At 48.4% G+C, this 26,355-nt stretch overlaps 1 protein-coding gene across 1 annotated transcript; it reads right to left on the reverse strand.

Annotated features, from left to right (window-relative positions):
• Positions 1–6,682: 6,682 nt before the first annotated feature.
• On the reverse strand, positions 6,683–26,323 carry PRKCSH (PRKCSH beta subunit of glucosidase II). The gene is made up of 17 exons (XM_075346566.1): positions 26,166–26,323; positions 23,934–24,050; positions 23,670–23,765; positions 23,211–23,268; positions 21,510–21,627; positions 21,113–21,242; positions 20,926–21,010; positions 20,748–20,826; positions 20,120–20,206; positions 19,898–20,041; positions 19,595–19,670; positions 19,436–19,505; positions 11,505–11,594; positions 11,302–11,376; positions 11,119–11,218; positions 10,259–10,413; positions 6,683–7,195 (listed from the first exon to the last, which is right to left on the reverse strand). The coding sequence occupies exons 1-16, from the start codon at positions 26,254–26,256 to the stop codon at positions 10,273–10,275; spliced, it is 1,557 nt and encodes a 518-aa protein (XP_075202681.1). The 5' UTR covers positions 26,257–26,323; the 3' UTR covers positions 6,683–7,195; positions 10,259–10,272.
• Positions 26,324–26,355: the final 32 nt, after the last annotated feature.

Raw genomic sequence — 26,355 nt, forward strand, 5'->3', positions numbered from 1 at the left:
AACGGATCGTCAGCATTGCAATGGTTTCCTATGGGAAATCTTGCTTTGCTGAACGAGTACCTTGATTAACAAGCACAGTCCCAGAACGGATTGTTCTCATTAAGCAGGGTTCCACTGTAGTCAACAGGGTCACAAAACGCGGGGTGAAAAAAATAGACCCATGTTAACTGGCAAAGATTTCAGAAGACTTAAACGTGAAATGACCTGGAACCCATCATCCTCCAGTGCGGTCATATTCCAGAACTGCAACCTCCCGGGATCCCCAGAAGTACAAGGTGTTCAGTGCTCAGAGACACGGCCAAGGTGAGGAGGCTGGAACTGACCACCACTGAGCAAGACACAGAAGTAAAAAGTGCTCAGAGACATGGCCAAAGTGAGGAGGCTGGAACTGACCACCACTGAGCAAGACACAGAAGTACAAGGTGTTCAGTGCTCAGAGACATGGCTGAGGTGAGGAGGCTGAACCTGACCACCACTGAGCAAGACACAGAAGTACAAGGTGTTCAGTGCTCAGAGACATGGCTGAGGTGAGGAGGCTGAACCTGACCACCACTGAGCAAGACACAGAAGTACAAGGTGTTCAGTGCTCAGAGACATGGCTGAGGTGAGGAGGCTGAACCTGACCACCACTGAGCAAGACACAGAAGTACAAGGTGTTCAGTGCTCAGAGACATGGCTGAGGTGAGGAGGCTGGAACTGATCACCACTGAGCAAGACACAGAAGTAAAAAGTGCTCAGAGACATGGCCAAAGTGAGGAGGCTGAAACCAACCACGACTGAGTAAGACACAGAATTACAAGGTGTTCAGTGCTCAGAGACATGGCTGAGGTGAGGAGGCTGAACCTGACCACCACTGAGCAAGACACAGAAGTACAAGGTGTTCAGTGCTCAGAGACATGGCTGAGGTGAGGAGGATGGAACTAACCACCACTGAGCAAGACACAGAAGTACAAGGTGTTCAGTGCTCAGAGACATGGCTGAGGTGAGGAGGATGGAACTAACCACCACTGAGCAAGACACAGAAGTACAAGGTGTTCAGTGCTCAGAGACATGGCTGAGGTGAGGAAGCTGAAACCAACCACCACTGAGTAAGACACAGAAGTACAAGGTGTTCAGTGCTCATAGACATGGCTGAGGTGAGGAGGCTGGAACTGACCACCACTGAGCAAGACACAGAAATAAAAAGTGCTCAGAGACATGGCCAAAGTGAGGAGGCTGAAACCAACCACCACTGAGTAAGACACAGAAGTACAAGGTGTTCAGTGCTCAGAGACATGGCTGAGGTGAGGAGGCTGAACCTGACCACCACTGAGCAAGACACAGAAGTACAAGGTGTTCAGTGCTCAGAGACATGGCTGAGGTGAGGAGGCTGAACCTGACCACCACTGAGTAAGACACAGAAGTACAAGGTGTTCAGTGCTCAGAGACATGGCTGAGGTGAGGAGGATGGAACTGACCACCACTGAGCAAGACACAGAAGTACAAGGTGTTCAGTGCTCAGAGACATGGCTGAGGTGAGGAGGATGGAACTGACCACCACTGAGCAAGACACAGAAGTACAAGGTGTTCAGTGCTCAGAGACATGGCTGAGGTGAGGAGGATGGAACTGACCACCACTGAGCAAGACACAGAAGTAAAAAGTGCTCAGTGCTCAGAGACATGGCTGAGGTGAGGATGATGGAACTGACCACCACTGAGCAAGACACAGAAGTACAAGGTGTTCAGTGCTCAGAGACATGGCTGAGGTGAGGAGGATGGAACTGACCACCACTGAGCAAGACACAGAAGTAAAAAGTGCTCAGAGACATGGCCAAAGTGAGGAGGCTGAAACCAACCACCACTGAGTAAGACACAGAAGTACAAGGTGTTCAGTGCTCAGAGACATGGCTGAGGTGAGGAGGAAGGAACTGACCACCACTGAGCAAGACACAGAAGTACAAGGTGTTCAGTGCTCAGAGACATGGCTGAGGTGAGGAGGATGGAACTGACCACCACTGAGCAAGACACAGAAGTACAAGGTGTTCAGTGCTCAGAGACATGGCTGAGGTGAGGAGGCCAAAACTAACCACCACTGAGTAAGACACAGAAGTACAAGGTGTTCAGTGCTCAGAGACATGGCTGAGGTGAGGAGGCCGAAACCAACCACCACTGAGTAAGATACAGAAGTACAAGGTGTTCAGTGCTCAGAGACATGGCTGAGGTGAGGAGGCCGAAACCAACCACCACTGAGTAAGACACAGAAGTACAAGGTGTTCAGTGCTCATAGACATGGCTGAGGTGAGGAGGCTGGAACTGACCACCACTGAGCAAGACACAGAAATAAAAAGTGCTCAGAGACATGGCCAAAGTGAGGAGGCTGAAACCAACCACCACTGAGTAAGACACAGAAGTACAAGGTGTTCAGTGCTCAGAGACATGGCTGAGGTGAGGAGGCTGAACCTGACCACCACTGAGCAAGACACAGAAGTACAAGGTGTTCAGTGCTCAGAGACATGGCTGAGGTGAGGAGGCTGAACCTGACCACCACTGAGTAAGACACAGAAGTACAAGGTGTTCAGTGCTCAGAGACATGGCTGAGGTGAGGAGGCCAAAACTAACCACCACTGAGTAAGACACAGAAGTACAAGGTGTTCAGTGCTCAGAGACATGGCTGAGGTGAGGAGGCCGAAACCAACCACCACTGAGTAAGATACAGAAGTACAAGGTGTTCAGTGCTCAGAGACATGGCTGAGGTGAGGAGGCCGAAACCAACCACCACTGAGTAAGACACAGAAGTACAAGGTGTTCAGTGCTCAGAGACATGGCTGAGGTGAGGAGGCTGGATCCAACCACCACTGAGTAAGACACAGAAGTACAAGGTGTTCAGTCTCAGAGACATGGCCGAGGTGAGGAAGCTGGAACTGACCACCACTGAACAAGACACAGAAGGACAAGTTGCTCAGAGACATGGGCAAGGTAAGAAGGCTGAATCTAACCACCACTGAACAAGACATGTATATATGAATCTATATGTGTGTGCACGCATGTATGTCTGTGCATGTGTTTCTGTGTATGTATGTGTGTCTATTTGAACATGTGTCTGTATGTATGTGTGTGTCTGTGGGCATATGTGTGTGTCGGTATATATGTATATATGTCTATATGTGCTTAGAGACATGGTCGAGATGAGAAGGCTGAACCTGACTATCACTGAGCAAGACATGTATATCTGTGTCTGTATGTGTGTGTCTGTGTGTATGTCTGTGTGTATGTGCATGTGTTTCTGTGTATGTATGTCTGCCTATGCGAGCGTGTGTCTGTATGTATGTGGGTGTGTGTGTCGGTTTATGTTTGTAACTGAGCCATGTTTGTAGGTCGCCGCTTGCACCAGCCTTTTCAGCTTTGCCCATACATTTTCACTAGGATTGAGATCAGGGCTTTGTGATGGCCACTCCAAAACATTGACTTTGTTATCTTTAAGCCACTTTTTAGCCAGTTTGGCAGTAGCTTCGGGTCATTGTCCATTTGAAGACCCATTTCTGCCCAAGCTTTAAGTTCCTGGAAGATGTCTTGAGATGTTCTTCAGTATTGTCACATAATCTTTTTTTCCTCATGATATCATCTATTTTGTGACGTACACTAGTCCCTTCTGCAGCAAAACAACCCCACATGATGCCGCCCCATGTGTTTCACAGTTGGGATGATGTTCTTAGGCTTCAAAGCTTCTCCCTTTTTTCCTCCAAACATAACGATGGTCATTATGGCCAAACAGTTAAATTTTAGTTACATCAGACCACAGGACATGTCCCCAAAAATTTGTTCCTGTGTGCATTTGCAAACATCAATCTGGCTTTTTTATGTCTCTTTTGGAGTAATGGCTTCTTCCTGGCAGAGTGGTCTTTCAGCCCATGTTGATACAGTGCTCGTTTCACTGTGGATAATCACACAATCTTACCAGCTTCCTCCAGCATCTTCACAAGGTCTTTTGCTTTTGTTCTTGGGTTGATCTGCACATGTCTGACCAAAGCACGTTCATCTCTGGTACATATAACCTATCTCCTTCCTGAGCGGTGTGATGGCTGGATATTCCCATCTTGTCTGTACTTGTGTATAATTGTTTGCACAGATGAACGAGGCAGCTTCAGGTATCTGGAAATTGCACCCAAGGATGAACCAGACATGTGCAAGTCCACAATTCTCTTCCTGAGATCTTGGCTGATTTCTTGTGACTTTCCCATGATGCTACACAAAGAAGCAGTGTGTTTCAGGTGTGCATTACAATACATCCACAGGTGTGTCTGTAATTAACTCAGATGTTGCCAATAAACCTATGAGAAGCTTACAAAGACATGACATCATCATATGGGCTGTCCCATATTGTTTAAAGGCACAGTACTTTTAGTGTATGTTAAGGTTTGACTTTGCAGAAAGTAATAAAAATACCTGAAAACACTCGTTCTCATTATTCTGGCATTTAGCAAATAGAAATAATTTTGGTTCCGAATCGACCTAAAACGGGAAAGATTTATTCTGATTTTATGTCAGATAGTGAGAAAAACCTGCAGATGTGTCTGTATAGAGAGCGGAGGGAAAAACCTGCAGATGTATCTGTATAGAGAATGGAGGGAAAAAACCTGCAGATGTCTGTATAGAATGCTGAGGGAAAAACCTGCAGCTGTGTCTGTATAGAGAGCGCAGGGGAAAAACTGCAGATGTGTCTGTATAGAGCGCGCAGGGGAAAAACCTGCAGATGTCTATATAGAGAGCAGAGGGAAAAAACCTGCAGATGTCTGTATAGAGAGCAGAGGGAAAAACCTGCAGATGTCTGTATAGAGAGCAGAGGGAAAAAATCTGCAGATGTCTGTATAGAGAGCAGTGGAAAAACCTGCAGCTGTGTCTGTATAGAGAGCGCAGGGGAAAAACTGCAGCTGTGTCTGTATAGAGAGCGCAGGGGAAAAACTGCAGATGTGTCTGTATAGAGTGCGCAGGGGAAAAACCTGCAGATGTCTATATAGAGAGCAGAGGAAAAAACCTGCAGATGTCTGTATAGAGAGCAGAGGGAAAAACCTGCAGATGTGTCTGTATAGAGAGCAGAGGGAAAAACCTGCAGATGTGTCTGTATAGAGAGCAGAGGGAAAAAACCTGCAGATGTGTCTGTATAGAGAGCAGAGGGAAAAAACCTGCAGATGTGTCTGTATAGAGAGCAGAGGGAAAAAACCTGCAGATGTGTCTGTATAGAGAGCAGAGGGAAAAACCTGCAGGTGTGTCTGTATAGAGAGCAGAGGGAAAAACCTGCAGGTGTGTCTGTATAGAGAACGGCGGGAAAAACCTGCAGATGCGCCTGTATTGAGAGCAGAGGAAAAGGTTTCAACTGTATATAATTTATTTTACATACTTTTATAGCATTTTACTCTCATATAGTGCTATTAATTCCACAGCGCTTTACAGACATGCTCATCACTGTTATGATAGGGAATCTAGATGGAATGGGGCTCATAATCTAAGTGCCCTATTATTAGGTCTTTGGAGTGTGGGAGGAAAGTGGAGAACCCGGAGAGTCGTCGTTCTGCTGGACACTATGTCGTCCTTTTCATACCGACAGTACTCGAGTGTATGAAGTAACTCATGTTAGCTGAGCATAGAGACCACCATTGATCCTGGTGAAGTATCCAATGCCTTTGGCTGTCAAACACCCCCCATATCATCAGGCTCCCTCCACTGAACTGGTGCTTGCATGGACGTCAGCGATCTCACCATTATGACGCATATGAGCCGCCTCCACTGCCGGGTTTATCACCCAAGAACTGATAGACCTTACGATGACCCGACTTGTTGACTGATATTTTGCCTGGACGTCACCTCTTGGCTTTAGAAGGGACGGACATTCTTTGTTTCGCATTCTTTTAGCGGTCACATCACTCACATGATGTGGTGTGTCAGTTTTCTTGGCCGACTGACCACTATTGATGAGCTGGATGATGCTTATTCAGCTCCTTTGTTTGTGCTGTGTGGCGGCCATTTTTGTGGTGATTTTGTGTGCGCTGGAGTCATGGGGACTCAGCGTTCCAGCATGGGCACTGTGAGGCACCAGGTCACCTGCGCTGCTGGTGCGTTGTTGCTGTGGTAGTGGTTGGAGCACAGTGCCGCACCTCTAAGGCATAGATTAGGGACCCACTCAGAGGTTCGCCGTGACGTGGCCGTGGCTTCACACAGTCTGACCAGAATGTTACACCAAGAACCTCATGTTCAAGGTTTTTAAATTTTGCCTAGCGGCTTTACATCAACTTATGAATTTTGGAAGTGCGGCCATGTCTTTTTCTACTACTGTGTTTGGATCTGTAATGAGCTCCCCCTAGTGATGCATTTAGGTAGTGTTTTTTGTTTGTTTATGTATTAAAAAGAAATTGTTCCACCCTTGTGAATATTTTATTTATATCAGCACAAACTATTGGTTATTTAGCGAAAAGGAAAACAAAGCCCACCATGACCAAACTGCCTTAACCCCTTCCTGACAGTTTTTTTTAAATATATTTTGCTACTACTACTATGTTTCATTACATACAGAGGTATGCAGTTCTTCAGTGAGCTCCCCCTAGTGGTGGCTGCTGATATTCAGAATTGTGTGGTTTTTTTGCAATTCACATGTGAACAAATCATCGTGACACAGGGACGCGACTGATGTAGAAAAACAAAGATGACACAATCCGTTTTTTATAGAAACCAAAATGTATTTTTTATTTTTAAGCACATTGAGCACAGAACAATCCTGTCACTAGCATGGAAACAAGAAATAGGATAGCAGCGACTTGGAATATTTTTAAAGGGGATATCCTTGATTTAATTATGTCTAGAATCAGCACTACTTCCATCCTTGAGCTTTGTCTGGCATTGCAGTTTACTTGAATGGTGAAGAGCTGCCATACCAGGTACAACCAGTAGTCAGAGGGGGCGCTGTTTCTCACAAAGAAAAATAAATTGTGGACATCCCCTTTAAGTCCCAAGTGTGTATAAGGTGAAGGTGACACAGGGCAGCAGCAGTGGAGGGGTTTGTGGAAGGAATGTGTCTTTCGGTTGCCAGTGTCCTTTACTGCAGAGATGAGGGTGAAGGCGGGACAGGGGCTGGAATGAGGATTATGGGGAGGAACCAGTGTGCCCGTCTGATCCAAGTCTTCACAGCTCGTCCGGCTCCACTCGCACAAAGTCTTATCTACGTCGGCTGCGAACACAGGAAAAAGTTCAGCATCACTATGGGGTTAACATGACTGCAGGTACAGAAAATAGATTACTTAGAGGGGTTTTATCATCTATGTTCTGGAGAGCTTCAGAGCAGCGCTCCCAAGCTTTATAGCAAACAGCTTAGAAGTGCTGCGCTCCTTACCTAGGAGACCGGTCACCGCTGATGAGACTGCAGAGGTGGCTGGTAACCTAGATCCAATGTATCAGGGCAGGTAAAACGCATCGGCTGGAAGCACACACACACACACACACACACACACGTAGGTGGCAGTATGTGCAATAGGGTTATCAAACACAGTGTAAAGTGAAAGTGACTGAGTTGCTCTTAGCAACCAATCAGATTCCACTTTTCATTCTTCACAGACTCTTTGGAAAATGAAAAGTGGAATCTGATTGGTTGCTAAGGGCAACTGAGGCAGTTTCACTTTACACCATGTTTGATAACCCTATTACACATAGTGTCCACACATATACATATATATATATATATATATATATATATATATATATATATATATATATATATATATATATATATATATATATATATATATATATATATATATATATATATATATATATATATACACATATATACACACACATACACACACACATATATATATATATATATATATATATATATATATATATACACATATATACACACACATACACACACACATATATATATATATATATATATATATATATATATATATACACATATATACACACACATACACACACACACATATATATATATATATATATATATATATATATATATATATATATATATATATATATACACATATATACACACACATACACACACACATATATATATATATATATATATATATATATATATATATATATATATATATATATAAAAATAATATTTTTTTCTTTGTAAATTAAATCACCAAGGTCATTTTTAAGGGGGTGTCCATAGGTGTTACCTTGTCCAGTAAGTATTATTGGGATCTTTAAGTGGCTTTTCTATTGGATTCATTGAAGCGCCCCATATATATTTTAGCCCCATACTGGTACGGCCAATGTCGGGTCCTATAGCCAGGAGGCTCAGGAGCTGAGCCCGCATCGGACCTGACATCTTCATGTATCAGCATCGACCAGTTAAACCATTAAATGCATTAAGATTTGAGCACCGATCCATGAGCCCCCGAGTCCGCAGGGTGCTGATAGTTATCCATAGCAGCCGGGGGTCTGCTGAAAGCCCCCTCTGTGTCTGTCAGGGTGCTGCTGCTGTGAAGGTCAGCCTGCGGATAGGCTTCATAGGAGAGCAAGATTTTAGCTATATACTGCAATGCTGCTGTATATAGTATGAGCAATCGATGAACCACAGGGTCACGTCCCCAAAGTAAACGAAAAAAATAAAAAGTATTAAAAAAAAAAAACAAAATAAAAATCAGACCTTGGCTCCTTTCCAGTCAATAAAACTAAAGAAATCTCCTATGAAAGTTGCACGGAGCCGGCGCTCATAGGATTGTAATGATGGACACAGGGGTCATCAGCTGCCCTCATGACTGTAATAGCAACCCATCGGTGCACATGTCACAGGGCCAGCAATGAGAGCGGGGAATGACGTGATCCCCACTGGCACGCGTTAAATCCGCGTGGGCTTTAACTGGTTACAGCCGTGGGTGGAGCTGCGATCCACCCGCGCCTGTTGAATTCACATGACGGCTGATCAGATAAGCTGACGTGCTGGGAGAGATGCAGGCTCCGTGTGCGAGCCCGCATCAAAAGGCAGGGACACGACATATTTACATCCTATGTCATAGGTTGTGAAGGGGTTAAAAAGGGCTTGTTCACACATTGCGTTTTTGCTGCATTTCTTTGCACAAGAAAAGAAGAGCAGCGTCTTACTCTGCCATCACCATTTCTAAAATCTGATAAACGGATTGGGGTTTTTTTTTTCTTGCAGATTTGAAGCAATTTCCCATCTGCAGCAACAAACAAATACGCGGAATTAAAGCCAAGCTTTTCCTGCCAACCCTCCAGTATTTGCAGCAAATATTTCTCCTGCAAATACTGAACCTTAGCAAAGGGATTTGTCCCACCTAATCTGGAGCAGCACGATATAGGGGCAGAGACCCAGATTCCAGCGATGTGTCACTTGCCAGGCTGCTTGCTATAGCTTTGATAAAAATCACTGTTGTATCTTCAAGAGATTACCACTAGGTAACTAGTTAACCTGTTATGTAGTCCAACACCGCCCTCACCTCTGATCGGCAGCTTTCTGCCTATGCACAGTGAACACAAAGTGGACAATCAGGTGTGGTCAAAGTTTTACAGCATTCAGAGAATTGTTGCAGATAAAACAGGTTTTAAATTACAACTACAGCAAGCAGCTCAGTAAGTGACATCGCTGGAATCAGGGTCTCTGCCCCTATATTATTATGCTCTCAGACTTGGTAGCAAAAATCTGGTGACAGATCCTTTAGCTCCAATGTACTAGTATTTCCCGTACTCCATTACTATACATTGGGAGTACGGACACTGGCAGTGGAGGGGGAAGCCCCTTAGGAGCATGTTCACTGCAGGATCCGCCCTGTGCTCTGGAGGATACACCGTGTGTGCTGCGCCATCAGCAGTAACGCCTCAAGAAAAGCGTACCCAGTGCTGATGTGCCGGCTCTGTGGGTCTGAACAGCTGTCATGGCAGCTTCCTCAACTATTGACCCCCACCACACAGTCTACGCAGCGCTGAGCTACATGATTATGTGCGCAGCTGCCCCTCACCCTGACAGGTGATGTCAGAGAAGAGATCGGGCATTTTCCCCATGTTCATGGCAGATACTACTGCTGGAGGTGTCTGGCATGTATGCTCAGCCTAACCGAGCGTGCACGTGTGTGGGGATGTCAGCAGGAGCTGGATAATGGTGGTGTTGTGCTCCGGACCCCAGGTATTTGTCAGTCCTCGACCTATCCCCCCCAGTCCTCGACCGGACCCCCAGGTATTGTCAGTCCTCAACCTATCTGGATAATGGAGGCACATGTGTAGCATTATACGGCACCTGCTCGGCTGGTATCACAGCTCGTCGTGCTCCTCCTGGGGGATGTCTACCGGCTGATGACAGGCGGCCGGGGTGAAGAACTCCATCAGGTATTCACAGCGACTGGGCTCAGAGGTGGACGTCACCACGGTCTCTTTACCGCAGTATAGCTTCACCTGCAGAGCAGAAATCACAATATGCACGTGTCTCGGGGCGTCACTGGCAGCGCACACAGGATAAGCACAGAATGACACCACCCTGTGCTGGAGGAGGCAAAGCCAGAAATATTACAGCCAGGTAGTTCACGTTCCTAATAGTTATGGACCAGTCACCCTACAGTGGGAGGAGCAGCCTCCATGTCACATAGCTCCTCCCTCCAATCCCCTGTGGTGGGAGAGGCAGCCTCCATGTCACATAGCCCCTCCCTCCTTTCCCCTGTGGCGGGAGAGGCAGCCTCCATGTCCCATAGCTCCTCCCTCCAATCCCCTGCGGTGGGAGAGGCAACCTCCATGTCACATAGCTCCTCCCTCCAATCCCCTGTGGCGGGAGAGGCAGCCTCCATCCAATCCCCTGTGGTAGGAGAGGCAGCCTCCATGTCACATAGCTCCTCCCTCCAATCCCCTGTGGCGGGAGAGGCAGCCTCCCTCCAATCCCCTGTGGTGGGAGAGGCAGCCTCCATGTCACATAGCTCCTCCCTCCTATCCCCTGCGGTGGGAGAGGCAGCCTGCATGTCCCATAGCTCCTCCCTCCTATGGTGGGCAGGGCAGACTGTCACAAAGCTCCTACCTCTTGACTGTCATATGCATTTCACATAGCTCCTCCTCCTCCTCCTTTCTGGGTCACCACATTGGGGGGGGGTTCACATACTTTCTATCACTCACCTGTGTAGATCGGTTTGGTCCCTGCCAACAGGCTGTGCCTTGCTCATATTTCATTGTACTGAACCGATCATTTTCGGGTCCGGACCAGAAACCCCACGATCTGTGGAAGAGAAGAATCATCAGAAACACTTGAGCCCCAATATCCACTCAATACTATAACAAAAGAAGACCGAACCCCCTCACCCCAGATTAGTCTCCGAGCCGCCGACCTTCGGTTTCTGCGTCACACGATTAAATGGGCACAAACGATAAATATACCTAGGAAAGAAATCACAGGAACATCATCCAATAATACAATCCTAACACAAGCATCTCATATACAGAGATATACCCAGTGCTGGTCACAACAATGGTGCGAGGAGCCCCCCGTCCCCCACTATACTCACTCGCTGGTGGAGAGCTCATAACACTGTCCATAAAGATACGAAAACTCCCCGTGTGACCCAAAATTCAACGAAATCTCCTTCTCAAGATTCCTAAACACAAAAACAAAGGTCAACCAGAAAATCAGGAGCCGGGTTACTGTAATAAGAGGTTACAGGGGTAATAAGAGGATCAGGAGCCGGGTTACTGTAATAAGAGGATACAGGGTAATAATAGGATCAGGAGCCGGGTTACTATAATAAGAGGATACGGGGGGGGCGGAGCTGGACATGGCCGAGTGAGGACGCTGCTTGCTAGAGCTCCTCTAAATAATCCTCCATTAGGCCGGTTTACTATACATCATGGGCAAATCTACAACGAAAAAAAACAAGCCAAGCACCTCGGGGCAGCCCCCTGCGCCCCAGGGCACAAATCGGGGCTTATCTCACCCGGTCCCGGGAACCTGGGATTGTGCCTCAGCCAGGGAGAGAACTGCGGCCTGCGAGGCCTGAAGGGATCCCTGCACCGGTGTCCGTTGGGGCAGCAAGCCCGAAGACCCAGAGAAGGGGTGAGGCAACAGGGTCCCCCGGTGACCTAGAGGGACCCTCTAGAGGACACGCGGCGGCGGGAGCCGAGGGACCCCCCGCAGTGGGAGAAGCGGTGCCGGCTGCGGCGCCATTTCAAGATGGCGGGCGCGCTTCAGAGCTGCTGACAGGCAGTCCAGGGCGGGAGGACGGGTCGCCCGCAGCGGCCGTCCTGCCTGTCTCGCCCTCCGCTGGAACTCTGCGGGAGCCGGGTAGCCCGGGTAACTCGCCTGCGGCCGGCCCCAGGGAATCTGTGAGGAGCGAGGCGTGCAGGCACAGGACGCACGTGTGCTCGGGTCCAGAAGATGACTCACCGCTGCAGGCCCGGGCACTGAAGAAGCAGGCGCCGCACAGAGAAGCTGCACGCCAGGCATCACTGCTCCCTTCTACGAGCACTAGTGCAGCGATCAGAGGTGAGGAGGGAGCAGCACCTAACCCAGATGGACTGCTGAGCTACACTACCCAGGTACAGGGCCCGCGGGAGGGCTTGGTGAGTGGGGCTCAGCCCAGAGAGGGGGGCAATGCCATCAGCCATGCATTCTCGCCAGGGGCCACAAGACCTTCAGAGGGAGCTGTGAACAGAGGAGGGCCACATGATCCCGGGGGGGTTGCCACAGAGTCTTGGGGATTACCCCAGAGGGAAGCACCCCCTTCTTCCCCAGATCGGTGGTCTTCTGGATCCTCCTGGGCTGGGAGCCCGCCAGCCGCCGGCGGAGACCTGGAAAAAGGCACACTGATCCCCATGAATGGAGGGCCCAGGGTACTGGGAACACCTCCAATTCATCACGTCTATGTCAAAAATGTGGGACGATATAAAGAACCCCCAAAAGTACGCAATCACTAATATACGGTCCAGCCCTACAGGAATCTTTCTATGCATACCCCAATATGTCTCACACCACCACCTCGATGGGTGACGACCGCCCGGCTTCTCTGGCAGACCTGCGGTCACGGTTACAAGCGATCCCCACCAAGAACGACATTGCAGCATTGGCTAATCAAGTGGTGGCGGAATGTAAACAAGAATTCATCCAATTACGGCAGGATCTCTCCTCACTTACTCACAGGGTAGACACCCTGACTGAACAACAATCAAATTCTCAGGTGTCTATTCAATCTATTCAAGAGACTGTGGAAAACCAATCCAAGCAACTATTTTCCCTTCAACAACATGTGGATGATTTAGAAAACAGAAACAGACGGAACAATCTAAGAGTTAGAGGTCTTCCGGAATCTATCGCTGCCCCTGACATTCCTGCTGTTCTCCGTTCCATCTTTAATAATCTGCTAAAAAGGCCACCAGGAGCTCCCCTTGAACTTGATAGAGCCCATAGGGCTCTACGTCCTCCGGATCCAGATGATTCCCGTCCGAGGGATGTCGTGTGCAGGGTACACTTTTTTGCTATAAAGGAGGACATTTTACAAGCAGCCAGGAGGAAACAGAACCGGTCATTTAATGGCTCTACCATACGCATAATGCCGGATCTCTCACGCCACACCCTGGCCCAACGTGCGACCCTTAAGCCCCTTCTTGATGCTTTAAAAGAGAGGGGGTCTACCGTTTTGGTGGGGATTTCCATTCTCCCTGTCGGTGCGGAAGGACTCCCGATGGATGGTCTTGCGATCCCCAGAAGACCTCCCGGCTTTTACTAAGAGCCTGAATCTGCCTACAATCCCTATTGCAACCTGGCCGACTACCCTACTCCAGCAGTGGGTACCTAGGGGAAGGCCTGCCTCTTCCAGACTGACTCCACCTCCTGTGCCCGGCAGGGGGCTGCCTCCGAGAGAAAGCCAGGGTCGTGGGGCGGGCCGCCCTCGGTGACCGATATAGATGTGCTCAGTGGCGGAATGCGCCCTTATGACTTATGCCTCTTACAGTTATTTGAGTCACTTGACTCTCGTATGCTGCCTCTAAGTTTATTCATCGCCCGTACTACATGAATATTTGATATTGTTGCCGGTTCCTGTGGTTATCTTTAATGTTTTTAGCATGCACGGAGCTCTGCTTGGTTATGTCTGACATCCTTTTTCCCCAAATAGGTCGGGATCCTCTGTCCTGCCTAGATCAGGCGGATATGTTCCCTAGGAACATTTGTTCGGATTTAGTTTACTGTGCAAGGTTTCTTTTGCCTGATGTTCTCCCTGTTTTCCTCTTCTCCCTGCTACATCCTACCTACCTCCAGTCTTCTTCTTTCTATTCTCGGCGGCCGGGCTGATCGTGTTCGATACCCTCTCTTATATATCTCTAATGTACTATTCTTTTATAGATGGCGGATCTAACCATCGCTTCTTTCAATGCCAGGGGCCTCAATGCTCCGGAGAAAAGGACACAGATACTGTACCATCTTCATAAACGGAAGGTGAGAATAGCGTGCCTCCAGGAGACACACTTCAAACAAGGATATGCCCCTATTAAAAATAAATATTACCAGACATGGGTATCCTCGGACAACCCAGACTCCCGTTCTAAGGGTGTGGCGATAGCCATCCATAAATCCCTCCCACATCAAATCTTAAAGTGCACGACAGATAGTCTTGGAAGATATATTATTCTCTCACTGAGGGTGGGAATCCATATTTTCAGAATAATTAATGCATACGCCCCAAATCAAAAACAGGACAGCTTTGTTTCCCGTCTGATCGACGTCGCGATCCCCTTGCTACAGGGCACGGTGATTTTATGTGGCGACCTTAATGTCACCCTCGACCCCTCATTAGATAATTCCAAAGGGAAATCTAGTATTGCATACACCACCATTAAACGTATCAAAAAAGCTCTACTGCGCATTCAACTGTTCGACACCTGGAGAATACAGCACCCGTCGGACAGAGACTATAGTTTCTATTCCCACACTCAGGACTCCTATAGTCGTCTTGACTACATACTAATACAACATAGCGCGCTCCCGTGGATCCAACACACGGGAATGGATAACATACTATGGTCAGATCATGCGCCGGTGTATTGCACGATTGAGATCCCCTCTCTTTCGGCTCCTAAAGGGTCGTGGCGGCTGAATGAGTCGTTGCTACTGGATGAGCTTTGTGTTACTGACATTCAGACCTCTATTACTAGGTTCATGGAGGACCACTCAGTAGATGACACAGCCCCCACATATAAGTGGGAAGCATTGAAATGTGTCCTACGAGGTATTTTTATTAAACATGGGTCCCGAATCAAGAAAGAAAAGGCCCAAGGCATAGTAAAAGCTCTCCATAAAGTCTATGAACTGGAGCTCATCCACAAGCGAGCCTTATCGGCCACAAATCTACAAGCCCTTTTACAAGCTAGGTTCCAGGTTAAAAAAACTGCTTGATTCCCGATATCAGCGTCTAATACAGGTGGGAAGGGGGAGGTTTTACGAGTTTGGGGACAAACCCGGCAGATTGTTGGCCAACGCGCTGAGAGAAGAAAGAGCTCATACCCTCATACCTTGCATCAAGAACCCACGCGACGAAATACTCTATGCCACCCCAGATATCTCAAATACTTTTCACGACTATTATGCCAAGTTATATAATTTACCTGTTGAGCCCCCCAGGTCGAGTGATGAGTGTCCCTCAATGCCCTCACCTTTTAGATGTCTCGATAGCTCTATAAATGACAACTTGGAAAGTCCATTTATACTGGAGGACCTGCTGGCAGTGATTCGCGACACTCCTGGAAACAAGAGCCCTGGCCCTGATGGATTCCCCGCCAAATGTTATAAATCCTTTTCGGAACAATTAGCACCCCTAATGCTCCTTTCCTTTAACTCGATTTCGGACTCTGTCCCCTTTCCGCCCCACTCCACCACGGCTCACATCTCACTACTCAGTAAGGCTGGAAAGGACCCCACGGTGTGTAGTAGTTTTAGACCGATATCACTTCTTAATGTAGATTTAAAAATTTATGCCAAGCTTTTAGCAAATAGACTTGGTCCTTTGCTTCCTGACCTGATCCATTTGGACCAGGTCGGGTTTGTCCCGGGTAGAGAGGCAAGGGACAACACCATAAAAACCTTGGATTTAATTCAACACGCACATACTAAACAACTGCCGTTGATGTTGCTGTCTTTGGACGCTGAGAAGGCTTTCGACAGAGTCTCCTGGCAGTCAATTGCACAGACCCTGGACCATATAGGCCTGGGACCGGTTTTCTCATCTAAAATTATGGTTTTATACCATACCCCGACTGCTCACCTTAAGATTAATGGCACTCTGTCGAGACCCTTCTCCATTCGAAACGGGACCCGGCAGGGATGCCCCTTGTCACCTTTACTGTATGTCTTAGTCATGGAACACTTGTTGTCGGCCATCCGGGCCAACCCGGACATAAGGGGAATTAAGATCGCCAACCGGGAGCATAAATGCGCTGCTTTTGCTGACGATCTCCTTGTTTATCTATGTAACCCCATCACCTCTCTCCCATCCTTAATGGTGGAACTGAACCGCTTTAGCAAGTGGTCCAATTTTAAAATCAATTTTGATAAATCAGAAGCCTTAAATATTTCTCTACCCCAAACAACTGTAAATGTTATAAAACCAAACTTTCCCTTTAGATGGCCACCCCACGGTAGTATTGGATACTTGGGCATCAAGATCCCATCTGACTTGTCCAGGCTCTTTCAATTAAACTACCAAAGTTTCCTGTCACGGCTCGAGGGTGATTTAGCCCGGTGGCACAGGGGCACTCTTTCATGGTTCGGCAGGATCAGTGCGCTCAGGATGACGGCTCTGCCGAGATTGCTGTACTTGATACAGACGGTTCCGGTTTATGTTCCAGCAACCTATTGGGCCAAGATGCAGCGCATATTCAGTCAATTTGTCTGGTCCGGAAGGCGTGCCCGTATAGGGAGTAGCGTCCTAACTAGGACCAAGAGTGCGGGAGGGACGGGACTACCTGACTGTAGGCGGTACTAATTGGCAGCCGCTCATGCCAGGATCCTGGACCTTTTACATAATACTGGTTCTAAGCTTTGGGTCTGCCTGGCACAGGATATGTGCCCCTTATCATTACCGACCCTGCCCTGGACCTGGCCGCTCCTCACCAAGCATAAGATTGAGATGTCCTATAGTACTAAACAAACATTGAAAACGGTCCACTCTGTATCATCACGCAATCTCATGATCCAGCCTAGAGGGCCCCTTATGCCACTAACCAATAACCCGGAGTTTTTACCGGGAGCATCATCTAATAATTTTCTGGGAAGCACGAAACTGAATCCTTTAAGATTAAAATCGGGTGGCTCCGGGCGGGTCTCTCATCCCACTTCTGGAGATAGTAGAGGGCCGGAATTTCAAACTGCGATTTAATTTTGAGTATGCTCAACTCAAGCATTTTCTAACCTCCCAGGACACTATCAGGGCTCATCCCCCACCCCAAACTCCTTTTGAAAACCTTTGCACTGGGCCTTCCGACACCCGTCATGCAATATCAAGGGTGTACAAGCTTATGACAAGTGCAGCAGAGGTGTCGCTTCCTCGCTTTTGTAGAGCATGGGAGTTAGAGCTCAACCAAACGATTCCCGGGAATCAATGGGAGCGTTGTTTCCGCCTGACCCACAGGTCGGTAGTTGCCACTAGGATGCAAGAAACCAGCTATAAAATACTTTCCAGGTGGTACAGGGTTCCGGCGTCTCTTCATGCGTGGTGCCCCGAAATACCGGACACGTGCTGGCGTTGCGGGGCCTCAGGAGGCACCATGTCTCACATCTGGTGGCACTGCCCGGGCCTGTCGGTCTTTTGGAGCAAAGTACTGGTAGCCATAAAAGAGGTCACAGGGATCGTAGTGCCCAGCCGCCCGGAGGCAGCTTTACTGTATATCTTTAACGTATCGGAAAAGGTTTTTAAAAAAAAAAAAAAAAAAATCTATCTTGGGTCACCTTCTTCAGGCCGCCAAGACAGTGGTCCCACGGCGCTGGAAAGACTCTACCCCCCCGACATTGGATGAGTGGGTAACAGAGGTAAATGTGATCCATCGCATGGAAATGGTGATGGCCCAATCACGAGGGCAAACAGTGGAGACAGCCACTAAGTGGTTCCAATGGGAGTCTTTCCTGTCCAGTGAGAAATTTCTTGAACTAATTTAATCTCCGGATTGGGGGCACCCTGGCTTTTTCTCTTTTAGACAGTACACACCATCCTCTCGACAAATCTTAGCTCAATGGACAAGGCATCAGCCCCGGTCGCCTCACCCTGCTTTCTAGCTCTCCTCTCTTTCCTCTGAAATACCTCTCCTTCTTTGGATTCTGTGACTATCACTCAACTTAATCTCTTCTTGTTCTATTATCATCTAAGGTTTTAAATGTTTATCCATGTACTATTTCTACTATCCACAGAATATCACGAAGCCTGCGAAGGCTTGGTGTAGCATGGACTTTGGATTTCTGATTTGTATCATTTGGTACGGCATGGATGGATGTATGTTTTAATATTGTAATTCCTTTGAAAATCAATAAAATCTTAAATTGGAAAGTAATAAGAGGTTACAGGGGGAATAAGAGGATCAGGGGCCGGGTTACTGTAATAAGAGGTTACAGGGGTAATAAGAGGATCAGGAGCCGGGTTACTGTAATAAGAGGTTACAGGGGTAATAAGAGGAACAGGAGCCGGGTTACTGTAATAGAGGTTACAGGGGTAATAAGAGGATCAGGAGCCGGGTTACTGTAATAAGAGGTTACAGGGGTAATAAGAGGATCAGGAGCCGGGTTACTGTAATAAGAGGATACAGGGGTAATAAGAGGATCAGGAGCCGGGTTACTGTAATAAGAGGTTACAGGGGTAATAAGAGGATCAGGAGCCGGGTTACTGTAATAAGAGGATACAGGGGTAATAAGAGGATCAGGAGTCGGGTTACTGTAATAAGAGGTTACAGGGGTAATAAGAGGATCAGGAGCCGGGTTACTGTAATAAGAGGTTACAAGGGTAATAAGAGGATCAGGAGCCGGGTTACTGTAATAAGAGGATACAGGGGTAATAAGAGGATCAGGAGCCGGGTTACTGTAATAAGAGGTTACAGGGGGAATAAGAGGATCAGGAGCCGGGCTACTGTAATAAGAGGATACAGGGGTAATAAGAGGATCAGGAGCCGGGTTACTGTAATAAGAGGTTACAGGGGGAATAAGAGGATCAGGAGCCGGGTTACTGTAATAGAGGTTACAGGGTAATAAGAGGATCATGAGCCGGGATACTGTAATAAGAGGTTACAGGGGTAATAAGAGGATCAGGAGCCGGGTTACTGTAATAAGAGGTTACAGGGGGAATAAGAGGATCAGGAGCCGGGTTACTGTAATAAGAGGTTACAGGGGGAATAAGAGGATCAGCAGCCGGGTTACTGTAATAAGAGGAAACAGGGTAATAATAGGATCAGGAGCCGGGTTGCTACAAACCTAATCGTATCCTCGATTTCTCGCAGAGACTTCTCTGCTTCATCATACTTGTTACGAGCCACTTGAGCAGCTGTAATAAAGAACATGAAGAGGGTTATGAAGGATGATTGAGGTGGTAGTTATTTAGTCATTACTTGGATGATGGGTTGTGGCACTCACTGTCTATCAGGGCCTGGGTGACCTCGTCATATGGCGGCATCTCCACCTCCTCTGTGGGTGACTTGCTTGGTGGAGCCTGTGATGATGAACACGAGGGGTGGATCACACACTGCCTTATGTCTCACACCTCTCCCCTCATTGTGTGTGTGTGTATATATATATATATGTGTATGTATGTATGTATGTATGTATGTATGTATGTATGTATGTATGTATGTATGTATGTATGTATGTATGTATGTATGTACACTCATTAGCTCCCCCTAGTGGTGGCTGATGAAAGGCATTTCCCTATGCACTCACCCTGTGATCTTCATCCGAGTCATCATCCTCCTCCTCCTCCTCCTCGCCCTCTACTACATCATCGTCCTCCTCCTCTTCCTCAGGCTGGATTTCCGGGTGGCTTTCGGTCCCTTCTTCCACTGGAGGTAATGGAGGGACGTCGCTCTGGCAAAATATTAACCCCAATTTAACATCAGCCAAAAGTTACGCCCCGAAATCACGATGTCCGGACTCAGGACCTACCTCCGACTTGAACTTTTCTTTCATCTGTGGCCACACGGAGTCGATGAACGTGGCTGAATTCACGGAGTAGGAGCCTCCGAGGAGATCCTGCACCAAGGAAGCAGAAGACGTGACGGCCGATTAGGGGTGCTCGGCTTAGCACCACAGCCCCTTCCTTCTTTACCGGTCACATTTTGTAGCCCTACCCCTGCCACCGCCCGCGTCAAGAGAGCCCCTATGTCGATTATACCCCTCACACAATTTCAAGGGTTTGTCCGTGACATAGATGTTGATGACCCACCCTTTAGGACAAGTCATCAATATCAGGTTGGTGGGGGTCTGACACCAGGCAAACAACCAATAAGATGCCGGCGGCGGCCTGACCACCATGGTCATAAGTGGACGGTCTCAGGTACTGCAGCTCAGGTCACATTAACTTCCATAGGAGCCAAGCTGCAGTACCAGACAATGGCCACTAGTCGGTGTACGGAGCTGTGCTGCACATACAGGGACAGCAAACAGCTGGATGCTAAAGGACATCGTTGAGGGGGCCCAAAGAGGTGCAGCTCTGGAGTGTGCTGCAGTATCTAAACCCCTTTTTGTGACTGGATGTGACTGGATGTGACGCTCCTCCCGCCACCGGCCTCACCAGGGCTTCTTTATCTGACAACGATCCATCCCCATCCGAATCCAGCTCCGTGTGAGCGAGCAGCTCCGGTGTGGAAAGCCTGAGGAAGACACAGACGTACAATGATTAGCGACAGGTCTGCATAGGAGCTGTGTACACAAAACGGCAGAAGAAACGTGGCCCTTTGTCCTGCACTCACATTCCATCTGAATCCTGGTCCAGCTCGGTGAACACCTCCAGGGCGCGTTTCTTCTCCATCGCGAGCTTCTCCGCGTCCCTCCGCTCTGCAACAGCCAAAGACAGATCCGTAAATGCACAGAACCGAGGCGCAGCAGTGCGCGGGGGGGCGGCCGGTCAGCGGAGAGCGGGGGGCGGCCGGTCAGCACCTTCCCACTCCGCCTTGTGAGCATCTTTGGCTTCTGTCTCCGGTTTCTCGGCGGCCTCCTTCTCGGTGCGCAGCACGTCCACCTCCGCCTGCACGCTCTGCCGCTTCTCCACCAGCTCCTGCAGCTGCACCTGTAACCGGCAGCGATCAAAGGGTCAGGACTCGGGATTAATCCCCTCCAAATACGGCCCCGGGACTGAGCCACCAAATAATGTGAACAGGGAGGGAAAAGAGAACAGTGTAAACCCTACAGGACGCCAGCGATCAAACATGGGGCTTATTTCCCCTGAGAACTGATGGATAAGGCATATTGAAATCCCTCTGCCCAATCCCCTGAATGAGTCACATTGGATGGTTGGCCGGTCATCTCAGGCCACGACCGCCCTCAGGGACATCACCTGCTTCTCTTCTCGGCCTTTTCGGGCTTCCTCTATAAACTTCTGCTTCAGCAGCATGCCCTCCCGAGCCATCTCCGCCTTCTTCTCCAGCTCCTCTCGCTCCTTCCTGCCCATCTCTCTGCGAAGGCCAAAGGATGAGAAAAGAAATCCACAAAAAGAATCAGCAAAAAACATCCTCCCCATCCATCCATCACCATCATCCATCCATCATCCCCATCCATCCATCCTCACCATACATCCCAATCCATCCACAGCCATCCATCTACTATCATCATCCATCCATCATCCCCATGTATCCACCATCATCATCATCATCCCCATCCACCATCATCATCATCCATCCATCATCCATCCATCCACCATCATCCCCATCATCATCATCATCCCCATCATCATCATCCCCATCATCATCCCCATCATCATCATCATCATCATCCATCCACCATCATCATCATCCATCCACCATCATCATCATCCATCCACCATCATCATCATCATCCATCCACCATCATCATCATCATCCATCCACCATCATCATCATCATCCATCCACCATCATCATCATCATCCATCCACCATCATCATCAATCCATCCACCATCATCATCATCATCCATCCACCATCATCATCATCCATCCACCATCATCATCATCATCCATCCACCATCATCATCCATCCATCCACCATCATCATCCATCCATCCACCATCATCATCCATCCACCATCATCATCCATCCACCATCATCATCCATCCACCATCATCATCCATCCACCATCATCATCCATCCACCATCATCATCCACCATCATCATCCATCCACCATCATCATCCATCCACCATCATCATCCATCCACCATCATCATCCATCCACCATCATCATCCATCCACCATCATCATCCATCCACCATCATCATCCATCCACCATCATCATCCATCCACCATCATCATCCATCCACCATCATCATCCATCCACCATCATCATCCATCCACCATCATCATCCATCCACCATCATCATCCATCCACCATCATCATCCATCCACCATCATCATCCATCCACCCACCATCATCATCCATCCACCCACCATCATCATCCATCCACCCACCATCATCATCCATCCACCCACCATCATCATCCATCCACCCACCATCATCATCCATCCACCCACCATCATCATCCATCCATCCATCATCATCCATCCATCCACCATCATCATCCATCCATCATCATCCATCCACCATCATCATCCATCCACCATCATCATCCATCCACCATCATCATCCATCCACCATCATCATCCATCCACCATCATCATCCATCCACCATCATCATCCATCCACCATCATCATCCATCCACCATCATCATCCATCCACCATCATCATCCATCCACCATCATCATCATCCCAATCATCATCCACCATCATCCATCCACAATCATCATCATCCCAATCATCCATCCACAATCATCATCATCCCAATCATCCATCCACAATCATCATCATCCCAATAATCCATCCACAATCATCATCATCCCATCCATCTGCCATCATCATCCCATCCATCCATCCATCCATCTATCCATCCGCCATCATCATCCCATCCATCCGCCATCATTCATTCCATCCATCCATCCATACCACCACCCCCACCCCCACCACCCCCACCCCCATCATCATCCCCCCCATCCCCCGGCGCTCCTCACCGGCATGTGTTCTGGCAGTGCGCTCCGCTGTTATACTCATCGGTAGTGTCACAGCAATCTGTGGGGAGAGGAGACGATTGTAAGCTCTGCGGCTCAGGACAGCAAACAACTTCATAACAGATATAACCGTTCTTGTTTAAATCCTGAAAGCACAGGCCTCACATCTCACAGCTGAGGGTTTGTTACAATGTATTCTGTGCTGCAGTCCAGCCTTAAAGGAACATTCCCATCATCTCATGTAGCATATCCTATCTCCAGGGCCTGTGGTGGTCCGGCCTGACCTCTGGGACCCTCACACTGCGGCCCCCTTACAGCCATTCCCTGTAACCATTGTGGTTCCTGCCCACTGCACATGTAAGTATAATTTTCAATTTGCTGGGACTTCTAGTCCCACAATAGCCACAGATCAGGAGCACAAGGGTCCTAACATGATTTCTGCACCCCCCCGCCCCCGCTTACCGCAGATGCCGTCGTTGACCCGTGATGATGGGATGTACTGAGGCTTGAAGCCCGGGTTGGTGCAGTGGAATTTTCCATTGGAACACGCAGCAGTGCCTGATGGGAAGAAGAAGGTGCACGTCTGGTCAATAATGAGTTAATCAGATATCCCTCTGGGGCTGGAGGTGACATCACATGGCCGTCCTTCCCGTGCTGGCCGCCATGTAATACCACGCTTCTCCAGCAGAGGCCGCTCTCCCGGGATGTCAGCATGTCAGCTCTTACCGGGCTCGTCGGTTCCGTCCACGCAGTCGCAGTAGTCGTCGTTCACGCGGTCGAAGGGGATGGTCCTGGAGCCGTCCAGACACGTGAAGGGTTTGGTCTCATCATAGAAGCTGCGATCTGTGGACGACAGCGAGGCTCAGAAGACGGCGGCCATGTACAGACGCGTCCCTCTAATGCACACACCCCTGCGTCAGCCGCCATCACCGGAGTGGTCACACAGCTTTCCCAGACCCCTGATGGGCATATCCAAAAAGATATGGTTGTGTGGAAAATAATACAACATAACTAAATTGTGTTGTCACTCAGGAGCCTGGGAAAGCTGGGTGACAAGACATTGGGAGAGACGTAGAGATGGCCATATATCTGCCATCCAAGAGGGCACAAATCACTTTCATTCTACAGAAATTCATCTGCTGCATCCGTAAACGAACAGACTTGTCATTCAGGAGTCTGGGAAAGCTGGGTGACATCGTATGCGAGAGCCGCAGTGGTGGCCATATATCAATGATCCTCATTTCTCAACTTTGGCCACAAATACTAAATGCCACCCAGCTTTCCGAGACCCCTGAGTGGCAAGTCTTACAATTGGATTGAGACAACTTGCTATCAGACCTGCCACTCAGGAGTCTGGAAAAGCTGGGTGGCATTGTATACAAGAGCCGCAGTGGTGGCAATAAATTACTTATCCCAGTTTCTCAACTTTGGCCACAAATACCACATGCCACCCAGCTTTCCCAGACCCCTGGGTGGCACACGTCTGTGCAAATTGTCTCAATACAATTGTTTCACACCTGCCACTCAGGAGTCTGGGAAAGCTGGGTGGCATTTCGTAGCTGTAGCCTAAATCTAGAAACAAGGATAACCATTATATGGTCACCACTATGGCTCTCGCATACAATGGCACCCAGCTTTCCCAGACTCCTGAGTGGCAAGTCTGCTCGGCTACTAATGCAACATATGAATTAAGTTGTCTGGGGAAAAGTTGGGTTACACAACATGTTCACAATAGCCAATGCAGTAGTCATCACCCAGCTTTTTCTGGTCTCTGAACAGTAAATCGGCATAATAATAGGTGTTTCCCTGCAAATGTACACAGATTTGCCACTCAGTAGTCTTGACAAGCTGGGTAATAAGGCATGTGACAGCGGCAGTGGAAAGCTTATATTGTCACCCAGCTTTCCCAGACTGAGAACACCAGATTAGTTCTAGTGCAATTCATCTGCTGCATCTATAGCTGAGCAGTCGTGTCATTCAGGAATCTGGGAGAACCGGGTATTAATACTTATGAATATATATATTTATTAGTTCTCAAAGGCTCTCCCATGCGATGCCACCCAGCTTTTCCAGACTCCTGAGCGGCCAGCCTGCTCAGCTATGGATGCAACAGATGATTTACAGTAGAACTAATCTGATTTCCTCAGTCTGGGAAAGCTGGGTGACACAACAGTCACAATGACATCTGTTGCAGGTGTCATCACCCAGCTTTTTCTGACTTCTGATTGGTAAGTGGGCATAATTATAGGAATCGGTTGCATTTATGCCTGTATAGCAGTCATATATATTGCCACCCAGCTTTTCCGGGCTCACGAGGAACAAATCTGCTCCGTCTTATTACACATAACCCCAGAAACGCACGGTTACCATTCAAGATGCTGAGAAAGCTGAGTGATGACCGACTTGAGTTAGTGATTCTGCAGCGACGGTAACCCAGCTTTCCCAGACTCCTGAACGGCAGCAGTGCTCACTTATAGGGGCTGCCCCATCTCGTATGTTTACACGGCTGTGAAAGACGGGGCCAAATCCCAAGACAGAAGCGGCTCCAAGCACCTCACAGACATTTATGGCTTATGTACCGTTCATGTAGAAGCTTGGACAACCCCTTTAAGGGCATGTGGGGCGTAGAACAACATGAATGAGCTGATTTGCCATTCAGGAGTCTGGGAAAGCTGGGTGACAAATTACTGACATATTACCTGGCCCATACAGAAAAATCTAGAATAGCAGAAGCGTATTAATTTCATGCTTGCAGTTCACAGGGCAGCCAGCAGAGAGCGCTGCAACCTACAGACACGTGACTGGGATGAGGAAGACTTGATACAGACCCTTGAATGAAGCTTATAACCAAAAATTTCGAGAAACGGAGCCGTGTCACAGCGCCACCCGGCGGCCAGGAGGAGGTATTGCAGGAAGGTGTAAAGTATAGCAGTGATAATGAATGAAGTCAGCACTCACTGGACAGGGACACCCCGCGGGGTCTCTTCACCTCCACTGCACGGCACCCGAGCCCGGCCAGGAGCACCAGCAAAACCACCACCGGCTGCATCTCCGCACACCAGGAACCAATATCCGCCTTCTAGCGCCTCTTTGACACCGTCAGCCGGGGCAAAGTCTCTAGAACCGCACTTCCGCCGACGTCACTTCC

Source organism: Anomaloglossus baeobatrachus, chromosome 4 (assembly GCF_048569485.1).
Source record: "Anomaloglossus baeobatrachus isolate aAnoBae1 chromosome 4, aAnoBae1.hap1, whole genome shotgun sequence".
Lineage (NCBI taxonomy): Eukaryota > Metazoa > Chordata > Amphibia > Anura > Aromobatidae > Anomaloglossus > Anomaloglossus baeobatrachus.